Below are 26,603 nucleotides of genomic sequence, written 5' to 3' on the forward strand. Positions count from 1 at the left end.
CACTGTGGATACAACGGGAGCACGTACGGTGAATATTCGCACCACAGGGAATGAGAAGTCATCCTTCACTGTGGTTCTAGCTTGCCATGCTAATGGCCAGAAACTTCCACCCATGGTGATATTCAAAAGGAAGACCTTGCCAAAAGAGACCTTTCCAGCCGGCGTCATCATAAAAGCTAACTCGAAGGGATGGATGGATGAAGAAAAGATGAGCGAGTGGTTAAGGTAAGTTTACGCGAAGAGGCCGGGTGGCTTTTTTCACGCAGCTCCGTCCATGTTGATATACGACTCCATGCGCGCCCACATCACGCTGGTTTTTAATATATTATTAAAGTTTGACTGACCTATCTGACTGTTTTTTTGACATTCCTTTAGCGCAGTTAGATGCGGCTTATAACACGGGGCGGCTTATAGGTGGACAAAGTTTTGAAATATGCCGTTCATTGAAGGCGCGGCTTATAACCCAGGGCGGCTTATGGTGCGGAAAATACGGTATATGAAATACTTGACTTGGTGAATTCTAGCTGTAAATATACTCCTCCCCTTTTAGCCACGCCCCCGTCCAACCCCGACCCCGCCCACCCCCCTCCTCCCACCTCCCGAAATCGGAGGTCTCAAGGTTGGCAAGTATGCTTTAAGGTTGGCCGTCAAGTGTGACGGTTGTCGTAACAAGTGGCAGTTGAATAAAGGGTGATAACGAAACAACACTGTGTTGTTACTGTGCTGCACGTACATAACACACTGCAAACACAATGTTTTTTTGTGTCCGCAGAAGAAGAGGCCAAAAACCGTCATATTTCCCATTGTTTAATAAGGAACCGTATGTCTTTATTTTGAATAAAGCCTTCAGTGCTCTGTAATTGCACGTTACCCTGAACAAAGAGTATTTCTTTTTTTTACACATACAATAAAAACTTTCTCTAACATAACTGGTAACCTAGTATACCAGAGACCAGAAATACCTATTTTCATAAACCTTTTTAAAAGTAGAAAATAAATAACATTTTGAATGAAATACAACATGTGATTATGGAAGCAATAGTAAGAAATGAATAAAAATGGCAGTCCTATTTGGCACAGAAATAACAACAATGAGGGGTTATTCATCTTGAGCCAAGTGATAAAACCTTTGCAATAAATTACCCGCGTAAACCTGAGACTCTACAAGTATATATTGTTCTTCTGACACGTTTTCTCCTCATGATGACAAATGATCAAACAAAGAGCCGTCATGCTTCACTTGCACATGGATGAATGACTTCTTGAGGCAAACAATGGACAAATGGTTTGTCCTCTGTGCTTGGTTGTGTGCTTCCGTAGAGCACATTGCTCATAAAAGCTTGAGGGCTCTTATTTTTGTAAAAAAATACATTTGAATTGTGACAATTGTGCTGTTCTATTGTGCTCTTGTCAGGAAGATATATTATTGAATGTGGATAAAATCAAGTAGAGCATGGGTGAAGCCCGAGAGCCATTTGCTTGTATTTCTCACTCTCAGGTGAGCAGATTTTATCCAAAGTGTATACATTTTTGCCAGGATAGTACCTAGATGTGGCTTTCTCTCTGGCTCGCAACTAAGGCAGACACTTCTCTTCCCTCTCTCTTATCTCTCCTGCTTTTGCTTCTTTCCCTTGTTTACTTTTTCTTCTTAACTTCCTTGGAGCCTCTTTTTGCACTGCTTTCCAAAATCTACACAATGGAATTGATCAAATGTCCTCCCGTCCAAATTGACAAGATCTTCTCAACGAGAGGCGGAACGTTTGTTGCTGGACACATGATGGACTCTTGGGAGAAGCGGAGTGCCGTGTGCCTGGCAATTCTTTCACTCGCGGACGTTGAAGACATCTACCTATTTGGAATCATGACAACAGGAAATTTGCCGCTTGGTGTATTGACAAATTGGAAGATGCTGGCAGTCGTTCAAGGTACCCCAACGCTGCCACAAATGATTTAAGAATGAACTGAGCTGTGAGCACTGAGACTTTTTGTAGTTTATGGCCTAAATCGGTAAATGTGTCAGAGCTTGGTCCGCATTGCCGGCAGTAAGTCGGACACGTTTCCAGTGAGGGTTGGACTCCGTCAAGGCTGCCCTTTGTCACCAATTCTGTTCATAACTTTTATGGACAGAATTTCTAGGCGCAGTCAAGGCGTTGAGGGGATCTGGTTTGGTGGCTGCAGGATTAGGTCTCTGCTTTTTGCAGATGATGTGGTCCTGATGGCTTCATCTGGCCAGGATCTTCAGCTCTCGCTGGATCGGTTCGCAGCCGAGTGTGAAGCGACTGGGATGAGAATCAGCACCTCCAAGTCCGAGTCCATGGTTCTCGCCCAGAAAAGGGTGGAATGCCATCTTCGGGTTGGGGAGGAGACCCTGTCCCAAGTGGAGGAGTTCAAGTACCTCGGAGTCTTGTTCACGAGTGAGGGAAGAGTGGATGGTGAGATCGACAGGCGGATCGGTGCGGCGTCTTCAGTAATGCGAACGCTGTATCGATCCGTTGTGGTGAAGAAGGAGCTGAGCCGGAAGGCAAAGCTCTCAATTTACCGGTCGATCTACGTTCCCATCCTCACCTATGGTCATGAGCTTTGGGTTATGACCGAAAGGACAAGATCACGGGTACAAGCGGCCGAAAAGAGTTTCCTCCGCCGGGTGGCAGGGCTCTCCCTTAGAGATAGGGTGAGAAGCTCTGTCATCCGGGGGGAGCTCAAAGTAAAGCCGCTGCTCCTCCACATCGAGAGGAGCCAGATGAGGTGGTTCGGGCATCTGGTCAGGATGCCACTTGATCGCCTCCCTCGGGAGGTGTTTAGGGCACGTCCGACCGGTAGGAGGCCACGGGGAAGACCCAGGACACGCTGGGAAGACTATGTCTCCCGGCTGGCCTGGGAACGCCTCGGGGTCCCCCGGGAGGAGCTGGACGAAGTGGCTGGGGAGAGGGAAGTCTGGGCTTCCCTGCTTAGGCTGCTGCCCCCGCGACCCGACCTCGGATAAGCGGAAGAAGATGGATGGATGGATGGATGGGCCTAAATCGGAAATCGAACAACATCTTGGAGAAGCCGTCTACTCTGCAAGGCGAAGTTATGATGAATTTGAGAACCAAGAATGGAGTGAATAGAGTGAAACGTTTGAATTACATTCTAATCTGGATTGTTTTCCCTGCTGGAACGATTCCGTAAGGTTGTTACAACGGGACTCCAATAGAGGACATTGTCTCGAAGAAGCTAGAAATGACTTGCCTGACTTTCATGGACGCACACCTGTTGTTTGTTGACTTTTGTTGGACTGACTGGCTGCATTATTGCGAGAACGTTCTGCAAGCACCAAGAGCGAGCAACACACACGGAAAACACATACCCGACACCCCACATCTTTCCCTAATCCTCCTCACATGTTTACCTTTTTCCTCTACTTTTTTTACGGGGCGCCGCCCTGGTGGCGACTCATTAGTCTTCCAGTTCTGTCTACCCCTTATACTGTACTGGTCGGGTTGTACTGAAAACTATATTTCGTTGTATTTTTTAAGTGCAATGACAATAAAGTTCCATTTCATTCTGTAGTAAGACGGGTATGTTAAAGCCCTTAAAAGGCCAATTTGGTTGCTTAAATATTAACACTTGTATTAATCATAGTGTTTGATTACTAAAAGATGTGAAGAATATCAAACTGGCCCCCCACACTTTAATTGTTCTATATGTGGAAAAAAATGTGGCCCTCCTCGATGTAGAAAATTAATACAATTTACCTCCTACAGCTGATGTCTTGTTTTGGCAACACATTCAATCCCTTCCAACTTATTTGGACTGTCAAAAGGCTTTTCTCCACCCTAAAAAATATATTTTTTAAACTCCCACAATCAACCAACCAACAAGCTGTGTGAGTTAAATGTAGAGAAAAATGATAAAGACAAAAGGTATGAGAAATGTCCAGCTTTTAGACTGGAGACACGTACTGTGGTAGACATAAGTCCAACCAGCACCAGCGTGGTAAAAAGAGACTGCATAAGAAGAGTGCCGGTGCAGTTCAAGTTGTTGATACCGGATGTTTCTAAAGAACCGTTACCTCAGTTCATGGCGGCCTCGACCGTGTGCGTTCCACAGCAGCCGTCTTTTCTTCCCCCCGCACCCTGGCATCACTGCTCCTGCAGGAGCCCCTCCCACTCGATGGGCTGCGAGAAGACCTCCCTCTCCAGCCACATCTCGTAGCTGTAGTGGAAGTCCTCGGGCAGGTCCACGCGCTGGCCCAGCACGCTCTGCAGGCAGTTGTCCACGGGCGCAAAGTCGCCGTTCTTGTTCTTGTCGTACCGCCGGCTGTTGAACTTTTCGATGCCCTCGCGCAAGGCGCACTCCTCCGCTTGGAAGTCCCACGGCCGTGCGTCGATATCTGGAGAAAACAAAAATAAAGTGTCAAATTTCTACAGACACAATTTTGGTTAGGGTTAGGGTTACAGTGTGGTTTTCGTCCGGGTCGTGGAACTGTGGACCAGCTCTATACTCTCGGCAGGGTCCTTGAGGGTGCATGGGAGTTTGCCCAACCAGTCTACATGTGTTTTGTGGACTTGGAGAAGGCATTCGACCATGTCCCTCGGGAAGTCCTGTGTGGAGTGCTCAGAGAGTATGGGGTATCGGACTGTCTGATTGTGGCAGTCCGCTCCATGTATGATCAGTGCCAGAGCTTGGTCCGCATTGCCGGCAGTAAGTCGGAAACGTTTCCAGTGAGGGTTGGACTCCGCCAAGGCTGCCCTTTGTCACCGATTCTGTTCACAACTTTTATGGACAGAATTTCTAGGCGCAGTCAAGGCGTTGAGGGGATCTGGTTTGGTGGCTGCAGGATTAGGTCTCTGCTTTTTGCAGATGATGTGGTCCTGATGGCTTCATCTGGCCAGGATCTTCAGCTCTCACTGGATCGGTTCGCAGCTGAGTGTGAAGCGACTGGGATGGGAATCAGCACCTCCAAGTCCGAGTCCATGGTTCTCGCCTGGAAAAGGGTGGAGTGCCATCTCCGGGTTGGGGAGGAGATCTTGCCCCAAGTGGAGGAGTTAAAGTACCTCGGAGTCTTGTTCACGAGTGAGGGAAGAGTGGATCGTGAGATCGACAGGCGGATCGGTGCGGCGTCTTCAGTAATGCGGACGCTGTATCGATCTGTTGTGGTGAAGAAGGAGCTGAGCCGGAAGGCAAAGCTCTCAATTTACCGGTCGATCTACGTTCCCATCCTCACCTATGGTCATGAGCTTTGGGTTATGACCGAAAGGACAAGATCACGGGTACAAGCGGCCGAAATGAGTTTCCTCCGCCGGGTGGCGGGGCTCTCCCTTAGAGATAGGGTGAGAAGCTCTGTCATCCGGGAGGAGCTCAAAGTAAAGCCGCTGCTCCTCCACATCGAGAGGAGCCAGATGAGGTGGTTCGGGCATCTGGTCAGGATGCCACCCGAACGCCTCCCTAGGGAGGTGTTTAGGGCACGTCCGACCGGTAGGAGGCCGCGGGGAAGACCCAGGACACGTTGGGAAGACTATGTCTCCCGGCTGGCCTGGGAACGCCTCAGGGTCCCACAGGAAGAGCTGGACGAAGTGGCTGGGGAGAGGGAAGTCTGGGCTTCCCTGCTTAGGCTGCTGCCCCCGCGACCCGACCTCGGATAAGCGGAAGAAGATGGATGGATGGATGGATGGACAATTTTGGTTCACCTCGTTTTATTGCTTCTATTGGTCTTTCTTCTCAATGAGACCTTGCTCTGCCGCGAGGGATGCTGACCCTGAAATGTCCCCTACCCCTGTTCCTATGGCAACAGCATCCTGACTGAGGAGAGGGGGGCTGTAGGGAGTGTTCACACATTAACATCACCAAGCAGGCACTGTAATTTACACAATTAGTCCTTATTAACCCTTAAAGTCAAGTTAACACCTCCAGGGGCGGCCGTGTTTCTCTTAAAGTGACAGTGCACAGTTTTCTTTCCTTTCTCCTACTTCATTTATGCAGCAGTGTGTGCGTGCCCTGCAGATTAAGCTGACCCTGGATGACAAATACACAAGATTTTCATTACAGCCTCATGACTCACTGTTTGCATCTCATTCATATGAACTGCTGCTTTGCTGTGGCTACTAAAACAAACCTTAAGTCAGTGGTTCTTAAAGGGGAACATTATCACCAGACCTATGTAAGCGTCAATATATACCTTGATGTTGCAGAAAAAAGACCATATATTTTTTTTAACCGATTTCCGAACTCTAAAAGGGTGAATTTTGGCGAATTAAACGCCTTTCTAATATTCGCTCATCGGGAAGCAATCCGCCATTTTCTCAAACACCGAGTCAAATCAGCTCTGTTATTTTGTGTTTTTTCGACTGTTTTCCGTACCTTGGAGACATCATGCCTCGTCGGTGTGTTGTCGGAGGGTGTAACAACACCAACAGGGACGGATTCAAGTTGCACCAGTGGCCCAAAGATGCAAAAGTGGCAAGAAATTGGACGTTTGTTCCACACACGAAAGCTATGCTACGACAGAGATGGCAAGAATGTGTGGATATCCTGCGACACTCAAAGCAGATGCATTTCCAACGATAAAGTCAAAGAAATCTGCCGCCAGACCCCCATTGAATCTGCCGGAGTGTGTGAGCAATTCAGGGACAAAGGACCTCGGTAGCACGGCAAGCAATGGCGGCGGTTTGTTCCCGCAGACGAGCGAGCTAAACCCCCTGGATGTCTTGGCTCACACCGAAGATGATCAAGAGAAGAATATCGACCCTAGCTTCCCTGGCCTGCTGACATGAGGGTATGTCTACAGAATATATTAATTGATGAAAATTGGGCTGTCTGCACTCTCAAAGTGCATGTTGTTGCCAAATGTATTTCATATGCTGTAAACCTAGTTCATAGTTGTTAGTTTCCTTTAATGCCAAACAAACACATACCAATCGTTGGTTAGAAGGCGATCGGCGAATTCGTCCTCGCTTTCTCCCGTCGTGTCGTTTTCGTCGGTTTCGCTTGCATACGGTTCAAACCGATATGGCTCAATAGCTTCAGTTTCTTCTTCAATTTCGTTTTCGCTACCTGCCTCCACACTCAGGGCCGGCCCGTGGCATAGGCCGTATAGGCAAATACTAAGGGCGCCGTCCATCAGGGGGCGCCACGCCAGTGCCACAAATGTTGGAGAAAAAAAAAAAAAAAGTTGGTACTATTATTTCTAAATACAAAAAATAATCCCACGTTAATTAAAATGCAAAGTAAAGCCTATATAATAGAAATATTATTTGTTACAACATTACGCCCCCCCCCCCCCCCCCCCCATTCATTTATTTATTCATATTTTTTTTAATCTTGTTAACTATTCTGATTGTTAATTTGCTTTCTTTAAGTAAAAAAAAGGTCAAAGACAAAGCTATTCGGTTTCTTGTGCGTATATACACTTCACTGCCGATGTGGGGGGGCGCCACCTAAAATCTTGCTTAGGGCGCCAGATTGGTTAGGGCCACACTACAACCATCCGTTTCAATACATGCGTAATCTGTTGAATCGCTTAAGCCGCTGAAATCCGAGTCCGAATCCGAGCTAATGTCGCTATAGCTTGCTGTTCTTTCCGCCATGTTTGTTTGTGTTGGCATCACTATGTGACGTCACAGGAAAATGGACAGGTGTATATAACGATGGTTAAAATCAGGCACTTTGAAGCTTTTTTTTAGGGATATTGCGTGATGGGTAAAATTTTGAAAAAAACTTCAAAAAATATAATAAGCCACTGGGAACTGATTTTTAATGGTTTTAACCCTTCTGAAATTGTGATAATGTTCCCCTTTAACCTTGTTGGAGGTATCGAACCCCACCAGTTTCATATGCGCATTCACCGAACCCTTCTTTAGTTAAAAATAATTGTATTTTTTTTTTTCAAATTCAAGACAAAGTTATATGTTTTTGGTAACACTTTAGTATGGGGAACATATTCTAAGTAATAAAGACTTAATTTAGAGTTATTTGGTTAGGGTTAGGGTCAGGGTTGGAGGGTTAGGGTTATAATAAGGCCATGCCGAATAAGGCATTAATAAGTACTTAATAATGACTAGTTAAGAGCCAATATGTTACTGATTTGCATGTTAATAAGAAACTAATTAATGGTGAATATGTTCCCCATACTAAAGTGTTACCAAGTTTTATTACTGGTGCACAAAATGAACCGTGCATGAACATCACCTTGTTATAAGAACAAAACCAACACAGTGCATAAACTCACAACAAATTACACACCTGCAAAATCAGTCAGCTGTTGCCGTATCCGTAATACGCCGATAAGGAGAAGTTTGTATTTACACGATGAGTCGGGTGTGTTTTGAACTCCGCCGAACCCCTGAGGCCGACTCACCGAACCCCTAGGGTTCCATCGAACCCAGGTTAAGAACCACTGCCTTAAGTGAACCTTGGGACATTTTGTACTGTTAGAGGAATATTTTCCACCTTTAAGCAGAATAAAAATCTTGGCCTTTGTTCCGTTAGAAGAGTTGAACGCGATAAACTCAACATCTTTCTTATGTATGCACAATTTCACATCAGTGTTACTTTTTGATTTAGTCGTCTAAAATGGCAGTAGACTTTGTCGACTAAAATATAAAGGATAACGCATCTTTGATGTTGTCTTAGTACATAACTTACATAACTTATATACAGATGCATTTCAATAAATCTGAATATGGAGCATCACGTTATTTTAGAATCAATCCAGTCTAAGAGACTAATTAAAGCATACCTGCCAACTTTTGAAATCAGAAAAACCTAGTAGCCAGGGTCCAGGACAAAGTCCTGGTGGGGGGTTCAGGCGACGCAAAATGATTATTAGCATTCAGACAGGTTAAAATGTTGCTAAAACTATCACTTTTCTATCAGTCACAGTGACTTTTCAAAACAAAAATATTACAGCAAAAATCATATGGGTTGATTGACATGTTTATTCTGTAAACTAACTTCAATAGTTTGAAATTATTTTGACAGTTAATGCCAGTTATCCTGTCAACCTTTCACAAGACTTCAATTTGTTAATTGAATGTATAAACAGTATAAACACTTTTTACAGTAAACAAATGGTAAAACAGTACTAAACAATTCCATTAAAAAAAAATTGGTGTCATTATTAACGTTCTGTCCAAGCTTGTATAATCTACTGCCTTGTTCAATTGTAAAAAATATTCTGTGCCTAAAATTCACATTTCTATCACAATTATCATACTGTAAACATGGTAAGCTAACTTCATTAAAATTAATAGTCCTGTCAATAGCATGGAATTACAATTCAAATGTATTTTTTTTGTAAGCCTTTCAAAAGAATTCAAAATATGAAAAATTAATGAAAATTAATTAAAGCCATCAGACACTTGAAAAGTGGCACATCACATCTCTAATGTAATCATTAACTTTTCAACAGAAATAGCACTGCAAAAATATTAAGGACATACTTCTGTATTTTGGTAGTTATGCTGTCAACATTTAACAAGATTTCTTCAACTTGGACTTGAAAGCATAAATAGTATAAACACTTTTAACAGTATAACAGTACTAAACAATTCCAATAGATAACATTGGTGTCATTACCTTTTTGTGGCTAAAATCCAAATGTATTCTAGTCCATGCTCAATTATTGCCTCCGTAAATAAAACTTCGGCATTTATCACATCCAAAGAATCTGTTTGGGCGACGAAAAACGTTGAAAGTTTTCCACTTGTATCGCTAGCAACGGCATTAGACTTGTGTTTTTTTGTCCCAACGTGGTCTTTTACATCGCTAATTCCTCCGTGTTCGATCGAAAAATCTTGTCTGCACAAGGTGCAATTCGCGTAGTTTTCACCCTTTTTGGAACGGATAATTATTCCCGGATAGGCTTTTGAATATTCTTCACGGAATGACTGCAGTTTTCTTTTGGGTTTAAGACTCGTTTGCGATTTTTCTCCGGCTGATTCCATGATCGTTCGCTCGTTTGGAAACAATGGCAACTAGTGCCTCGTGCTTGGCAGCGGGGCTATAAATAGCCTCGCGCATGGCATTCGGAATGGCTCGATAGGAAGTTACGGGAAGCAGTGTCGATTGTCATTGTTGTTACGCGACTTCGTGAATAAAACTTTAAAAAAAAAAAAAAAATTTAAATTAATGAAAAACCATATTTTTTATCACTGCAACCGTAACCCGGAATAGGTTGATGAAAACCGTACTAATTACGGGAAAACCGGAGTAGTTGGCAGGTATGTTAAAGCCTCAGAATGTTTTTCAGTTATTTCCGAACGTGCATTCAATTGAGTGTAGTATGCAACGGAGCAGATTGTCCGCCGTTTTGTTAAGCAAATGACCTGGGTAGAGCTACAGTAGTTGCATGGCGGGGTAAAACGTAAAATGAAATTATGCGCGATGCGTACTCTTGTATTAGAAATAATAATAGAAATAATGGAAACGGAACATAAACATGCACTAACTCTTCCGGGATGCTACAAGGGGGGGGTCCCGGAAGAGTTAGCGCTGCAAAGGGTTCTGGGTATTTGTTCTGTTGTGTTTATGTTGTGTTACAGTGCGGATTTTCTCCAGAAATGTGTTTGTCATTCTTGTTTGGTGTGGATTCACAGTGTGACGTATGTTTCTAACAATGTTAAAGTTGCTTATACGGCCACCCTCAGTGTAAACTGTATCGCTGTTGATGAAGTATGCGTTGCATTCGCGCGTGTGTGCGTACAGAAGTCGCTCATATCTTGTGATTGGGTCGGCACGTTGTTAGAATGGATGAAAAGCGGACGTGACGACAGCTCGTAGAGGACGTTAAAAGCAGTGCCTGTAAGGCAGGCCCCCAAGACTGTGGAATATGACATTTAATGACTGATGAACACCTTCATTCGATAATGAAGGTTGCCTCAGCTCAAAACCTGAACCCCGACATTAATGAACTAGTATCCAAGAAAAGATGGCAGGCATCTGGCTTGGGCACATCAGATTAGATCAGTGTGTTGCAAACTGAGCAGTTTAAAGTCCTGAATGGTTGGTTTATTCATTATTTTATTTTAAAATTTATTAGCCTGTGGAAAAAGTTAATGTTGATATTTACCTCAGAAGGCTGCAAATAGAAAAGAGGCATTACATTTTTATTTAAATTGTATTTGATATGCCATTGATATTTTTTAATTATTAGGGCCCGCATGGCCCATTGCAAAAGGACTCCCGAAGGGAGTCCTTATGCAATGGGACATAAGGACCTATTGAATTTCTAAGGTTTTATTATTCTTTATTCTTCCGCCGCCTCTTTGAGCACTAATTTGACCCACTTAGCATGCTTCAAAACTCACCATATTTGACCCACACATCAGGACCTGCGAAAATTGTCTTTTAATAAAAAAACCGAACCACAAAACTCAAAATTGCGCTCTAGCGCCCCCTAGGGAAAAAGAAAACTAGACTGCCTATATCTCCCACTAGGAAGATCGGAGAGACATGAAACAAAAACCTTTATGTAGGTCTGACTTAGACCTAGTTTTCATAATTGTATATCATCGGGCAGAAATCAACAGGAAGTTGGCAATTCCCCCTTCAAGACAAAAAAGTACTAAAAACAGTTACTTTTGCCTCTTTGAGCTGTAATTTGACCCCCTTAACACGCTTCAAAACTCACCAAACTGAACGCACACATCAGAACTGGGAAAAATTGCGATCTAATGAAAAAACCTAACCCCAAATCTCAAAATTTCGCTCTAGAGAAATTTTTGAATAAAACGGAGAAAAAACTGCTCCTCTGAAGAAAAAAATGACAAAACTGCCTGTAACTCCCACTGGGAAGGTCGGAGAGACATGAAACAAAAACCTCTCCGTAGTTCTCACTTAGACCTACATTTCATAAATTGACAACCCCCAGCAAAAATCTACAGGAAGTTTGCTATTCCCCCATCAACACAACATTTTTGTAAAAAACGATCACCTTTCTTCAAACATTATCTTCTCTGAGCGTGTTTGTCGTTTCGGCTTCAAACTAACACAGGAGAGAGATTGAACCCTTCTAATTGAAAGTTAGCGAAAGAGTTTTGATACCGGCTCCGGTTTTGATTTTATGACCCTTCAAAGAGCCGCTGCGCTGATGCTGCTGTTTTTTCAAGAAGGCTGCTTAAAAGCAGGAAGCACCAGCGTGCCCACACAATGCAGACAAGGTAGGTACACTAAACAAAAGTATTGGGACAATTCGGACTAAAAGTAGACAAAAGTATTGGGACACTTATGACGAAAACTGAACAAAAGTATTGGGCCACTTAGGACTACCACTGGACACACGTATTGGGACACCTACACTGGACAAAAGTATTGGGAAACTTAGGACTACAACTTGCCAAAAGTATTGAGACACTTGGGACTAAAACTGGACAAAAGTATTGGGACACTTAGGACTCGCACCTGCCAAATATGCGGGCCCGACCAACGCTGCTTGCAGCTTTAATTATTATTATTATTTGAAACTCGATTTTGCATGTCACTATAAAGTTATATAAGCCTTGCTTGTTCAATATTTAATGCAAAACTAGTTTGGGTCCTTATTAAAAGGTTCATTTGTTCAACCTTGGCCCGCGGCTTTGTTCAGTTTTAAATTTTGGCCCACTCTGTATTTGAGTTTGACACCCCTGTACTAGTCTTGAAATGGTTTAAAATCTCCAAAATATAATTTGGTATGTATATTTCTCTTAATTTGTTTAGATTATTTCTTAAGATTGACTTGTATAAGGGGGATACAAATAACATATACCGATACTATTGTTTTGACAAATTAATAAACAATATAACAATTTCACAACAGTTTATGGGAAGAGGTTATTTTTTGTCATTATAGATAAATAAGTGAGGGTATTTATAGTACCTTGTACGGTTAATGTGTCACAAAGTTTACGTGTTTAAAGGGGAAAACTAAATAATATACAGAATACTATTTTCACAGCAATTTTTGGGAAGAAGTTATTATTTGTCATTATGGACAAATAATTGAGAATATTTAAAGTACGGGGTTAATGGATCCCGAATTGACTTGTTAAAAGAGAAAAATAGATTAGTATAAAGTATAATCATTTTACAGCAGTTTTTTGGAAGCTACATTTTTTTCTCAATAGAGATAAATGAGTGAGGATATTTAAAGAACCTCTTAAGAGTTAATGACTTGTTTAATTAAAGTTGGAAACAAACTAATGTACAGTATAATAATTTTACAGCAGTTTTTGGGAAGAAATTACTTTTGTCATCATGGAAAAATAAGTGAGGTTTTTTTTAAAGTACCTCTTAGGAGTTCATGTGTCCAAAAGTTGGTTTAAAGAGAGATAAAAATATTTTACAGTAGAATCATTTTACAGCAGTTTTTGTCATTGTGAACAAATAAGTGACGACCTTTAAGGAACCTCCTAAAGGTAAATGTGTCCCAAATTGACTCGTCAAAAGAGGAAAACAAATTATTATATAGTATAATCATTTTACAGGAGTTTTTTGGAAGCTGACATTTTTTGTCAATAGGGACACATGAGTGAGGATATTTAAAGTGTCCCAAACATTTAAAGAGGTACAAATTATTATACAATAAAACATTTTGAGAAGTTGATATTTTTGTCATAGGAAATCAGAAAAAAATCAGAATGCACAAAAATAAATGTTGCGGCCAATTATTGATCCATCATCTCAGAGCCTAATAAATCAATAATAAACAAATACTATTTTTTAATTGGAAATAACTGTGGCCCTATGTAAAAATCCCCCAAATATAATCTAGGCAGTATTTGCTATGTTTATTCCTATTTTTCTTCTCGATTACTGCATTTCTCGTATTAGATACAAATAATTAATATATCATATTTTACTGCAGTTTTTGGGAAGCTGACATTTGTTGTCAATAGGGACTAGAGAGGCAATTATTTCATCCGCAACCGCATCACAAAAGTCGTCATCCACCCGAACTAACATTTTATCAAATCCACACCCGCCCGCCACCCGCCCGTTGTTATATATCTAATATAGACGATGCAAGGCATTAGTGAGGTTAGAAAGCTTTTGCCTGTTAAAGAAAGGAGACTGATCCAATTTAGCAGAGACATTCAATGCGTGCCACGCATTAATATCTCTTGGCCACGCATTAGTGGCTAAGAGATATTAATGCGTGATAACAATATTTATCATTATTATAGTATTATTGTCATTTCCATTAAGAAAGTGTTGACTATTGTTGCCAATGCCCTCAGATCAGGAGTGCGTTCCTCACACTTTGTGTGCGCAGTTGCAGCAAGCAGAACGATGCTTTTAAGAAGTTAAAAAAATGTTTTAGAAAGACTAGGCTTATATTTTCGTTAGGTAAAAAAAATGTTCTGAATTTATTTCAATGAATGTTAACTTGTTAACGTTATAATGCTCAAATAGGGACGAGGGCGGGGTGCACAGTGAAGCAGTGAACAATTTCGCGACAAAGACGAACCTTTATTGATTGATCTGCAGCCATGACAAAATATCAGACAATCTCCATTGTCAACGACAGGCAGGAAAATAAAGATAAACACATAGCCTATGTTGTAGGCATAGGCATAGGCTCATACGTTTTTGAGTTGAAATTAAAAAAAAAAAAAAAAAATGTGGCTCATAAGCCTTAGGCTGTCAATCACGCGCACAAACTTAAATTATACAATAACATATGTATGTCATCCTTATTTAAACAAAAATAAATAAAATAAATAATAATAATAAGTTCGGTCCGCTCCCTGTATGATCAGTGCCAGAGCTTGGTCCGCATTGCCGGCAGTAAGTTGGACACTTTTCCAGTGAGGGTTGGACTCCGCCAAGGCTGCCCTTTGTCACCGATTCTGTTCATAACTTTTATGGACAGAATTTCTAGGCGCAGTCAAGGCGTTGAGGAGATCTGGTTTGGTGGCTGCAGGATTAGGTCTCTGCTTTTTGCAGATGATGTGGTCCTGATGGCTTCATCTGGCCAGGATCTTCAGCTCTCACTGGATCGGTTCGCAGCTGAGTGTGAAGCGACTGGGATGGGAATCAGCACCTCCAAGTCCGAGTCCATGGTTCTCGCCCGGAAAAGGGTGGAGTGCCATCTCCGGGTTGGGGAGGAGATCTTGCCCCAAATGGAGGAGTTCAAGTACCTCGGAGTCTTGTTCACGAGTGAGGGAAGAGTGGATCGTGAGATCGACAGGCGGATCGGTGCGGCGTCTTCAGTAATGCGGACGCTGTATCGATCCGTTGTGGTGAAGAAGGAGCTGAGCCGGAAGGCAAAGCTCTCAATTTACCGGTCGATCTACGTTCCCATCCTCACCTATGGTCATGAGCTTTGGGTTATGACCGAAAGGACAAGATCACGGGTACAAGCGGCCGAAATGAGTTTCCTCCGCCGGGTGGCAGGGCTCTCCCTTAGAGATAGGGTGAGAAGCTCTGTCATCCGGGGGGAGCTCAAAGTAAAGCCGCTGCTCCTCCACATCGAGAGGAGCCAGATGAGGTGGTTCGGGCATCTGGTCAGGATGCCACCCGAACGCCTCCCTAGGGAGGTGTTTAGGGCACGTCCGACCGGTAGGAGGCCGCGGGGAAGACCCAGGACACGTTGGGAAGACTATGTCTCCCGGCTGGCCTGGGAACGCCTCGGGATCCCCCGGGAGGAGCTGGACGAAGTGGCTGGGGAGAGGGAAGTCTGGGCTTCCCTGCTTAGGCTGCTGCCCCCGCGACCCGACCTCGGATAAGCGGAAGAAGATGGATGGATGGATGGATGGATAATAATAAGTTACCTGCAACTTATTGGCCAAGGCAAATAGCTGGTCTTTTTTCCCCCTGGTCTTTAGTATTCCCTTTTTTAGTTTGTCGCGTACCACGATTGCAGGGGGTGCATTCTACGGCAGGGGTGCGTTTCCCAGCACAACACCGGCACAACACCGGCGTTGCCATCTTTTTTTCTTTTTTCTTCTTCTGTTGTGTTGTGGTGTGCTGCAGTGCCTGATGAATAATTGCCTGATTCAAAGAGTGCTGCTCGTTTTTCGTATGTGGGTAACAACATTTAACTATGTATATATATTTCCGAATTGGTTCAACCGCCACCCGCCCGAATCTATTTAAAATCTATTTTTTTCGTCATGTCACCCGCCCGACCCGCGGATTATCCGCGGACTCCGCGGTTGTGTCCGCAAACCGCGCATCTCTAATAGGGACAAATGAGTGAAGATGTTTAAAGAACCTCATGTGTCCCAAATAAAAAGGAAACTTGGCTGACTGCGTGGGAAAGTACATTACCATTCCCGTAGGCCCAGTCGTCATTGAGTCTGTGGCGGACCTTCTGGTAGATGGCCGACATGGTCTTCATGTTGCTCTTCCTCCACTGGCGGCCCAGGTACTTTGTTTGGATCTTCAGCAGTTTCAGCACGTACAGTTGCATCATGGCCTGTTTGACTTTGAGCGCTCTCTTCAGGATGGGCGCCGACTTGAAAACCACCAACATCTGACGGGGTTTGAAAGACAACAAGGAGCTGATGGTTTCTGGGTGGTGTGGATCTTGTGGCAAAATTTATATTTTAGTAATCTCTTGTCTAAAACTTTTTATTCTTAGTATCTGCCATTTTCTATCTGTGGTAATGCTTTTTTTCACTGCGTTGGACTGTTTTTTTTGTCAAAGAAAGACACTTTTATAGTTCTGCTAAATTCCTGAAGTCCACACACCTTCTCAGAGTATGAGACACAGACTCTTGTGATGTTTGAAGATCACTAATTAGGGCCCGCATGGCCCATTGTATAAGGACTCCCAAAGGGAGTCCTTATACAATGGGACATAAGGACCTATTGAATTTGTAAGGTTTTATTATTCTTTATTCTTCCGCCGCCACTTTAAACTGTAATTTGACCCACTTAACATGCTTCAGAACTCACCATATTCAGGACCTGCGAAAATTGCCTTTTTAAAAAAAAAAACGAACCACAAAACTCAAAACTCACCCACTGGGGTGAGTTTTTCCTTGCCCGTATGTGGGCTTTGTACCGAGGATGTCGTTGTGGCTTGTGCAGCCCTTTGAGACACTTGTGATTTAGGGCTATATAAATAAAGATTGATTGATTGATTGATTGAAAATTGCGCTCTAGCGCCCCCTACGAAAAAAAAAACTAGACTGCCTGTAACTGCCACTAGGAAGGTCGGAGAGACATGAAACAAAAAACTTTTATGTAGGTGTGACTTAGACCTAGATTTCATAATAGTATATTCTCGGGCAAAAATCAACAGGAAGTTGGCAATTCCCCCTTCAAGACAAAAAAGTACTAAAAACAGTCACTTTTGCCTCTTTGAGCTGTAATTTGACCCTTTTAACATGCTTCAAAACTCACCGAACTGAACACACACATCAGGACTGGCAAAAATTGTGATCTAATAAAAAAACCTAACCCCAAATCTCAAAATTGCGCTCTACCGCAATTTTTGAATAAAACGCAGAAAAAACTGCTCCTCGGAAGAAAAAAATGACAAAACTGCCTGTAACTCCCACTGGGAAGGTCGGAGAGACATGAAACAAAAACCTCTATGTAGGTCTCACTTAGACCTACATTTCATAAATTGACCACCCCCAGCAAAAATCAACAGGAAGTTTGCTATTCCCCCCTTCAAAACAAATTTTTTGTAAAAACCGGTCACCTTCCTTCAAAAACTATCTCCTCTGAGCGCGTTTGTCGTTTCGGCTTCAAACTAACACAGGAGAGAGATTAAACCCTTGTGTATAAAATAACAGAACAGAGATTTAATACCTGCTCCGGTTTTGATTTTATGAGCTTTCAAAGACCCGCTGCGCTGCTGTTTTTTTAAGATGGCTGCTTAAAAGCAGGAAGCACCAACGTGCCCACACAATGCAGACAAGGTAGGTACACTAGACAAAAGTCTTGGGACACTTCAGACTAAAACTAGACAAAAGTATTGGGACACTTAGGACTAGCACCTGCCAAATATGCGGGCCCGACCAATGCTGCTTGCAGCTTTAATTTAGATTGTATTTGTCTTTTAGTCAAAGGATATTCTTGAAATTGGTTTATTTTGTGATTGGTACTGCCTTTTCCATGTTTAATCCCAACAATTCCTGATGTTACTAATGTCACAACCAGATAAGAGTCTGTTTTGCTCATCCTTACCCCCTCCCAGGACGGGACACTTCGCCCAACCTCTCCTCTTTCTCCTCTCATTCCCAAAAGCAATGTCAGCAGCATTAACTTTTCTCTTCTGCAAACTGATGTTATTTGAGATCTCAAATAAATACTGAAAAGACCTTAGCTTTCCCCGGACATTTCTCTATTGAATAGGAAAAAATTCCAAAACAATTTGCATGACTGACCATTGTCCGTGAGTGTTTCCACTTGGTCAGCTTGTTGAGGATTCTAAGCAGGTTGATGCAGGAGAACAGATTCCTCCAACAGAACTGGTTGCTGTCTCCCGCCTCCTGATATCACACACGAAAACCCCCCAACATGGATGTTATTTTGCAGTCTTTCACCCACTGAGGCTGTTTGGACTCACCAGGCTTTCAGCGGTGAGCTCAGGCATCTCATGGACTGCACAGTGGGGGAAGTCCAACACACATATGCTGCAAAAACATACACACAAATACACTTTGTGGTTGTTTTGTACAAACACCAAATCACCCTTCTGCCATCATAGACTAGAGATTGACCGATTGTCAGCCTGTCCGATATTTGGCATTTTGACGTATATTATATATCAGCCTTTTTTTGTACAATTACAACAGAACTACATCGGCAGAAACAATCTATACCCATATGATACCAGTATTTAGTATTAAAAACATATTAATTAGTGAAGTAGATATAGTAATAAACACTGCTCAAGCATCAGTTTGTTTGCCCTGCATGATAAAAGTTACCTTTGTGCTTTGAGACCCTTTTTTTTTTTTAAATTAATTTAAGAATAAAAAGTTATTTCATTGTCAATAACACTCTCCAAAGATGTTGTGATATCTGACAGGGAATTTTTTTGAGTTCTTGTGAGAATTATTCTCCGGTCTGCTTTCACTGCGGCGCTCACGCGACCACACCTAGGGCTGCAATCTTTGGGTGTCCCACGATTCGATTCAATATCGATTCTTGGGGTCACGATTCGATTATAAATCGATTTTTTTTTTCCGATTCAACTCGATTCTCGATTCAAAAACGATATTTGTCCGATTCAAAACGATTCTCTATTCATTCAATACATAGAATTTCAGCATGATCTACCCCAGTCTAGGTCCTAGAGGTCCAGTGATCACAGGTAAGAGCTACTCTGCTAGTTCTAGTCACAGCTTCCCTCACTTTTAGCTTTGTCTCTCTGTAAAGTGAAGGTACAACATTGTCCGTAAAAACAGAGCGTGATGGGATGTCAAACCGTGGCTCAATAGTTTTGATCATGAACCTGAAGCCTTCTCTCTCCACTGTGCTGTATGGTCGCAGGTCTTTTGCAATGAAACAAGCGATGGATCTGGTTATGTTCTTTGCCCGTTCAGAACTGGGTGGTAATTTTGTAAACTGGTGAAGTGTGTGTTGATCAGCTGAAGGTGTTGTTAGTGGATGATCCTTTTCCTCTGATAACTCTGGGTGGTGTCTGTCCAAGTGAGCGCGGGGATTTGAAATATTCCCAAAATACTTAACTTTAGCGTTGCAAAGTCTGCAAATTGCATGAGTCATGTCAAACCCTTTCTTGCCACGGTAAAATCCAAAGTGTCTCCAAACGTTTGCTTTCAAAGTCCGCGGAGGGGTTTGTATTTCTTCTTTAGGCTGCTCCGTTTCTTTTTCTTCTTCCTGCATTTTAGCGGCAACACAACAACACTACACTCCCCTTAGTAGTTAGCTACGCTGCTTATTGCGCAATACTTTTGGTAGCCCAGAAGGCACATACACATTGCCGGGAGCGGGGGAAGAAAATACATTTTTGAAAAATGAGAATCGATACTGAATCATACAACATGAGAATGGAGATTTGAATTCGAATCGATTTTTTCCCACACCCCTAACCACGCCCCCCCTTTTATCCCTCCTGCAGTGCTGTGAAAACTTCAAATTTCTGCCGGGAAATCCAGTTTTTGTCCTTCTTTCTTAGCGTCTTCCCGGACCCGTTTTGTTTGTTTTGGCTACTGCAGAGATCGAGTCGCTCGACAAGCCACTCGGAGCGTGGGCTCATTGAAGGAACGCGGTGAGTTTCAATCAAAAAACGCGTCAGTTATGGATGACAAATAGGAGACTTATTGTATTAAAGTAAAGGAGCGCAGGCAGCAGCTCACACATTATCATACTTTCTTTAACATCAAGGAAGAAATTATGCCGGCCAGCTTGAAAAATGTCTCAGCTAGCTATGTGAAGGAGCCAAAATTGCTTTCATTCAAATGTTTGCAATATTTCAGGGTTCTTCACGAGGAAACCTTACAATGTATTAAATCCATGAACTGCTACAAGCAGTTGATGTTCCTTTTCAGCACACGTAATAAAGGTGTTTGTGAAATCCCCTGATGTTTTTTGGTGCTGACTTAACCACAACGCAAAGCCGTGTCCAGCTGTTTACTGACATATACTATTCATGTTTAAATAACTTTTAATGCAAATGCATATCGTCTCTAGATATCAATTATCAGCCTCAGCATCAATCTCTACCACAGACATTGTCCTTGTTCTATTTTGATAGGATACAATGCATCGAGCAAGCTAAATTTGGAAACAGGGGTAGAATATAGCTTACCTGTTTTTGGCACTGATATAAGACATGATGTTCTGGTTGAAGAACTTGAGGATGAGTGGGATACAGTTGGCAAACACCAGGTGCTGGGAGACTATTTCAAACTGCAAAAAAGAAGGAGGCGGTAGTGTAAAGTGTATTTGTTAAAAACATTTCCCTCTTTTATCATCAGTGACGTGCGGTGAGGTTCATGACTGGTGAGGCACTGACTTCATCACAGTCAGATTTACAAACATATGAACCCTAAAGAGTATCTTATTCACCATTTGATTGGCAGCAGTTAACGGGTTATGTTTAAAAGCTCATACCAGCATTCTTCCCTGCTTGGCACTCAGCATCAAGGGTTGGAATTGGGGGTTAAATCACCAAAAATTATTCCCGGGCGCAGCCGCCGCTGCTGTCCACTGCTCCCCTCACCTCCCAGGGGGTGATCAAGGGTGATGGGTCAAATGCAGAGAATAATTTCGCCACACCTAGTGTGTGTGTGACAATCATTGGTACTTTAACTTTAACTTTTTAACATTTAATAAAAAAAAACGTTATTATGGTCTTACCTTTACTTATAAATGAAGTCCATGCGCCGCAACTAAAGCCCTCACTTAAACTTTCCACGTGCAAGATTGAATCTATTTAAAAAAGTGTAACCGAGGGTTTATAAATGTCGCCTATACTGTATGAAACTACAAAATAACAAACACGGAGGCTCCAGTTTACACGAGGACCACTTTATTTACCTTCTTTCAAAAACTTTCGCAACGTGTCATCACTTCCGCTCTTAGCGCCTTCAAAATAAGAGCTCAAGGCATATACTGTATAACAGCGCATAACAGGAACTTAACATCACAAAGAGGAAAGCCCATGAAAATAGGTTACAAAAGTTATTTCATAAGAAGCCAAAAAGTGCAAAAACAATAATGTTCGTGTTGGAGGAGTTGTGAATTAGATAACCTGCAGTCTGCAGGTGTACCTAATGTTGTGGCTATTCAGTCATTCACAACTCCTCCAACACGAACATTATTGTTTTTGCACTTTTTGGCTTCTTATGAAATAACTTTTTTAAATAGATTCAATCTTGCACGTGGAAAGTTTAAGTGTGGGCTTTAGTTGATATAACACTTCTACAGCGGGGGTGCAGGAGGCGGGGTTACTGGAGCCTCAGCCAGTGCGTCTTTTGCAGCCGTTTTATGATCGCTCAGCACGAGAAATACGTTACACACATACAGTTGTTGACAAAATACACTGTACATTATATACCTTAGCTAACTAAACTATGGAAATGTATAATATAATTCATATAACAATACGGTCTCACTGCACAGCAGGCTAGCAGTTAGCCGAGTCCGGAATCCATGTTGAGGCACTGAGTGACGTGCCTCAACTGGCTGCTGATCACCGCACCGTCTCTTCTCAGTATTTGAACGGCAAATGTGAAAATTCAGCGATTTTGAATAAAAATAATCTAAAACTGGTGAAGTTAAATGGAAAATAACTTTATAGTATAATCACTGGATCCATATAACAATTGAATTAATTTTTTTTCTTTTTACATTTTTTTTCTTTCCATGATGGCAGGTGAGGCCCTGCCTCACCTGCCTCTAGTGACTGCACGTCACTGTTTATCATACATAAAACAAAATGTAACATTCCTAGCAGAAAGGTTTAGCCAGGATTGCTGCAGTGCATGTATGCAGTGTCACTTTCAGGCAGCAGAGGGCGCTACAACTTAGAGTTGTAAAGGGCAGAAAAGGACACAGGACGTTCACTCCCAGCAACAGAAATGCTGCATGTTCCCTTACTTGTCCAATAAGATGAGAGAATATGTTATTGGACATTGACCAATATTCCAAAGGGGGGATTTTAGAAGGAGATGCTGCAGTTTTTTCCCCGCTGGTGTGAGGCTGATGCAAGGGATTGTGAGAGCTTATATGGAAAGTAGAATGAAAGTAATGACACTTTTGACCATGAAGTCAGGTGGTGCATAGCATGAGAAGGGGGAGGTGCGGACACCTCCAGCCGAGAGGTTAGAGCGGAGAAAAGCTCTTGAGCAGGAGGGGAGTATTGTGTGTAACCTGATAAATGTGGTTGAGCTTGAAGTGCTTGAGGAGGAGCAGCAGCAGAGCCGAGATGGCCTTGACGATGATTTCTTTGTGGCGGTTGACGTCAATCCCCAATTTCATGCTTTGGAGGACGGTGATTCTGAAGGAAAACATGCATTCACATTACTATCAAGACTATCGCAGTGTGCAAGGCTGTGCTGGAGCCTTACAATGACTGGAAGGGCATGAGAAAACTCTTTTTGACTAAGTTGTTTATTAACAAGTGCAGGTGCAGCTCAATACATTAAAATAGAGTAAGGTTATAGTATCAAAACACGTATTGGTATGTCAGACTTAGCCTTGTCGTGGTTTAACTCGTATCTTCAGAATCAGAATCAGAATCAGAATCAGCTTTATTGTCATTACGCAAGGTAACGAGATTGAGGCCATTCCATACAGTGCGATGTGTGCATGCTAGAAAAACAATGTGCAAATATATAAAAATATAAAAAATGTAGAAGTGCAATGAATATGGTGTGAAATGAATATATACATGAAAAAAACAACAAAAAAAACAGGGTGGTTGGTGGAATGGGTTATTGCACCGAAGAGAAGGCAGTTATGAGGGACAATGGGGCAGTCCGTTCAGGATGGTTATGGCCCTGGGGAAGAAGCTGTTCTTTAGCCTGTTTGTTTAGATTTTAATGCACCTGTAGCGCTTCCCAGAGGGCAGCAGGTGGAACAGGTCAGAGCCAGGGTGGGTGCTGTCCTTGATGATGGCACTGGCTCTGTTGAGGCAGCGGGAGGTGTAGATGTCCGTCAGAGAGGGGAGAGGGCGGCCGATGATCTTCTGAGCCGTCTTGACCACTCTTCGCAGCCTCTCCCTGTCTGCTGCAGTGCAGCTGCCGTACCATACCGTAATACAGTAGGTCAGCAGGCTCTCGATGGACGAGCGGTAGAAGGTCAGCAGCAGGTCAGGCTTCAGGTTGTACTTCCCGAGGACTCTAAGGAAGTGTAGCCGCTGCTGAGCCTTCTTGATGATTGATGTGGTGTTGACTGTCCAGGAGAAGTCATTAGAGATGTGGACTCCAAGGTACCTGAAGGTGTGAACCCTCTCTACACGCTCGCCGTTGATGTAGAGGGGGGCAGGGTCGGTGCTGCTCCTCCTGAAGTCGACGATGATCTCTCTGGTCTTGCTGGTGTTGAGAGCGAGGATGTTCTCCGAAGACCAGGCCGTCAGCTTCAGGACCTGATCTCTGTAGGCAGCCTCGTCACCCCTGGAGATGAGCCCGACCACTGTGGTATCGTCGGCGAACTTCACGGTAAGGTTGTCACTGTGGGCCGGACTGCAGTCATGGGTGTAAAGGCAGTAGAGGAGGGGGCTCAGCACACAGCCCTGTGGGGAGCCGATGCTCAGCGTGCGGGAGGATGAGAGGTGCGGGCCAAGTCTCACATTCTGGGGTCGGTCCGTTAGTTAGTTAGTTAGTTAGTTAGTTAGTTAGTTCTTACTGACAGGATGCAGTGCGTCTCCCATAATAATGTGACCTCGGACTATGTTAAGGTAACGTGCGGAGTTCCTCAGGGTTCGGTTCTTGGCCCTGCACTCTTTAGTATTTACATGCTGCCGCTAGGCGACATCATACGCAAATACGGTGTTAGCTTTCATTGTTATGCTGATGACACCCAACTCTACATGCCCCTAAAGCTGACCAACACGCCGGATTGTAGTCAGCTGGAGGCGTGTCTTAATGAAATTAAACAATGGATGTCCGCTAACTTCTTGCAACTCAACGCTAAGAAAACGAAAATGCTGATTATCGGTCCTGCTAAACACCGACATTTATTTAATAATACCACCTTAACATTTGACAACCAAACAATTACACAAAGCGACTCGGCAAAGAATCTGGGTATTATCTTTGACCCAACTCTCTCCTTTGAGTCACACATTAAGAGTGTTACTAAAACGGCCTTCTTTCATCTCCGTAATATCGCTAAAATTCGTTCTATTTTGTCCACTAGCGACGCTGAGATCATTATTCATGCGTTCGTTACGTCTCGTCTCGATTACTGTAACGTATTATTTTCGGGTCTCCCTATGTCTAGCATTAAAAGATTACAATTGGTACAAAATGCGGCTGCTAGACTTTTGACAAGAACAAGAAAGTTTGATCATATTACGCCTATACTGTATATACCTATATACATATATACCTATACATATATACCTATACTGGCTCACCTGCACTGGCTTCCTGTACACTTAAGATGCGACTTTAAGGTTTTACTACTTACGTATAAAATACTACACGGTCTAGCTCCGTCCTATCTTGCTGATTGTATTGTACCATAATGTCCCGGCAAGAAATCTGCGTTCAAAGAACTCCGGCTTATTAGTGATTCCCAGAGCCCAAAAAAAGTCTGCGGGCTATAGAGCGTTTTCTATTCGGGCTCCAGTACTATGGAATGCCCTCCCAGTAACAATTAGAGATGCTACCTCAGTAGAAACATTTAAGTCCCATCTTAAAACTCATTTGTATACTCTAGCCTTTGAATAGCCCCCTTTTTTTAGACCAGTTGATCTGCCGTTTCTTTTCTTTTCTCCTCTGCTCCCCCCTATCCCTTGTGGAGTGGGAGACACTCAGGTCCGGTGGCCATGGATGGGGTGATGGCTGTCGGGACCCGGAGTGGACCGCTCGCCTGTGTATCGGTTGGGAACATCTCTGCGCTGCTGACCCGTCTCCGCTCGGGATGGTTTCCTGCTGACCCCACTGTGGACTGGACTCTTACTGTTATGCTGGATCCACTATGGACTGTACTCTTACAATATTATGTTAGACCCACTCGACATCCATTGCATTCGGTCTCCCTAGAGGGGGGGGGTTACCCACATATGCGGTCCTCTCCAAGGTTTCTCATAGTCATTCACATCGACGTCCCACTGGGGTGAGTTTTTCTTTGCCCTTATGTGGGCTCGGTACCGAGGATGTCGTTGTGGCTTGTGCAGCCCTTTGAGACACTTGTGATTTAGGGCTACATAAATAAACATTGATTGATTGATTGATAGTACAAAACCGTTCTCAAATAGTAAGTAATGTGGAGTAATGGGCTGCCGCGAAAAAAAAGACTTAATTTGGAGGATGAAAAACAAAAAAACAATTACAATAATTTTTTTAATTTAAAGCTTTTCATTTTCTTGACGATTTTGATGATTAGAGCTTACAGCTAATGAAACACTTAATTTGGTATTGCATAATAGTTTGTAATATCCACAAGTTTATGATTGTAAGTTAAGAAGTTAATTAAAATTAAATCTATACTGCTGATCATGGCAATATACCAAAACATTTTTGTGTTACCATGCCACACAGGGTCCACCACCACAACCCACCAGTTGACAATCACTTCTTTGACTCCAAAAATAACCCATTATAGCATTTTATACCTTTCCAGTGTCATACATAGTCAGGGCGAGCGTTCTGCTCCTGTCAAATAGAGGATCTTTGACTAGCTTTTTTACAGCCGGTTCTTGAACACAGCAGAGCACTCCAGTTTTTTGTAGGCTTTGCAGTGCTTTCAATACACCACAAAAACATGTTGCACTTCCTGTTCGCTACCAATCAATTAAAACAGAACGTTAACACATACGGTATGGAACACATTGCACAACAGAGAGATTAAAAAAACAATGCCTACGCACAAACCATACTTGCCAACCCTCCCGGATTTTCCGGGAGACTCCCGAAATTCAGCGCCTCTCCCGAAAACCTCCCGGGACAAATTTTCTCCCGAAAATCTCCCAAAATTCAGGCGGACCTGAGTGACGTGTTGACAACCTCTTCACACGTCCGCTTTCCCACAATTTAAACAGCTAATGA

The 26,603-nt window shown here is 42.9% G+C and overlaps 1 protein-coding gene across 6 annotated transcripts in view; it reads right to left on the minus strand.

The window, feature by feature from the left end:
* strip2 (striatin interacting protein 2) overlaps positions 1–26,603 on the minus strand; it is a 118,898-nt gene that overhangs the window by 1,961 nt on the left and 90,334 nt on the right. For 3 of the 6 annotated variants that reach the window (XM_061961373.2, XM_061961375.2, XM_061961374.2), the window contains 6 exons: positions 22,759–22,885; positions 20,693–20,793; positions 18,485–18,551; positions 18,303–18,407; positions 16,231–16,435; positions 618–4,372 (listed from right to left, as the gene is read on the minus strand). In XM_061961373.2, coding sequence (XP_061817357.1) covers positions 4,122–4,372; positions 16,231–16,435; positions 18,303–18,407; positions 18,485–18,551; positions 20,693–20,793; positions 22,759–22,885 — 856 coding nt within the window. In that variant the 3' untranslated portion in view covers positions 618–4,121. Of the gene's footprint in view, positions 1–617; positions 4,373–16,230; positions 16,436–18,302; positions 18,408–18,484; positions 18,552–20,692; positions 20,794–22,758; positions 22,886–26,603 lie in introns of those variants that run through there. The other 3 variants (XR_009815329.1, XR_009815328.2, XR_009815327.2) reach the window with 3 other exon arrangements.

The sequence above is a fragment of the Nerophis lumbriciformis genome, linkage group LG05, assembly GCF_033978685.3.
Source record: "Nerophis lumbriciformis linkage group LG05, RoL_Nlum_v2.1, whole genome shotgun sequence".
NCBI lineage: Eukaryota > Metazoa > Chordata > Actinopteri > Syngnathiformes > Syngnathidae > Nerophis > Nerophis lumbriciformis.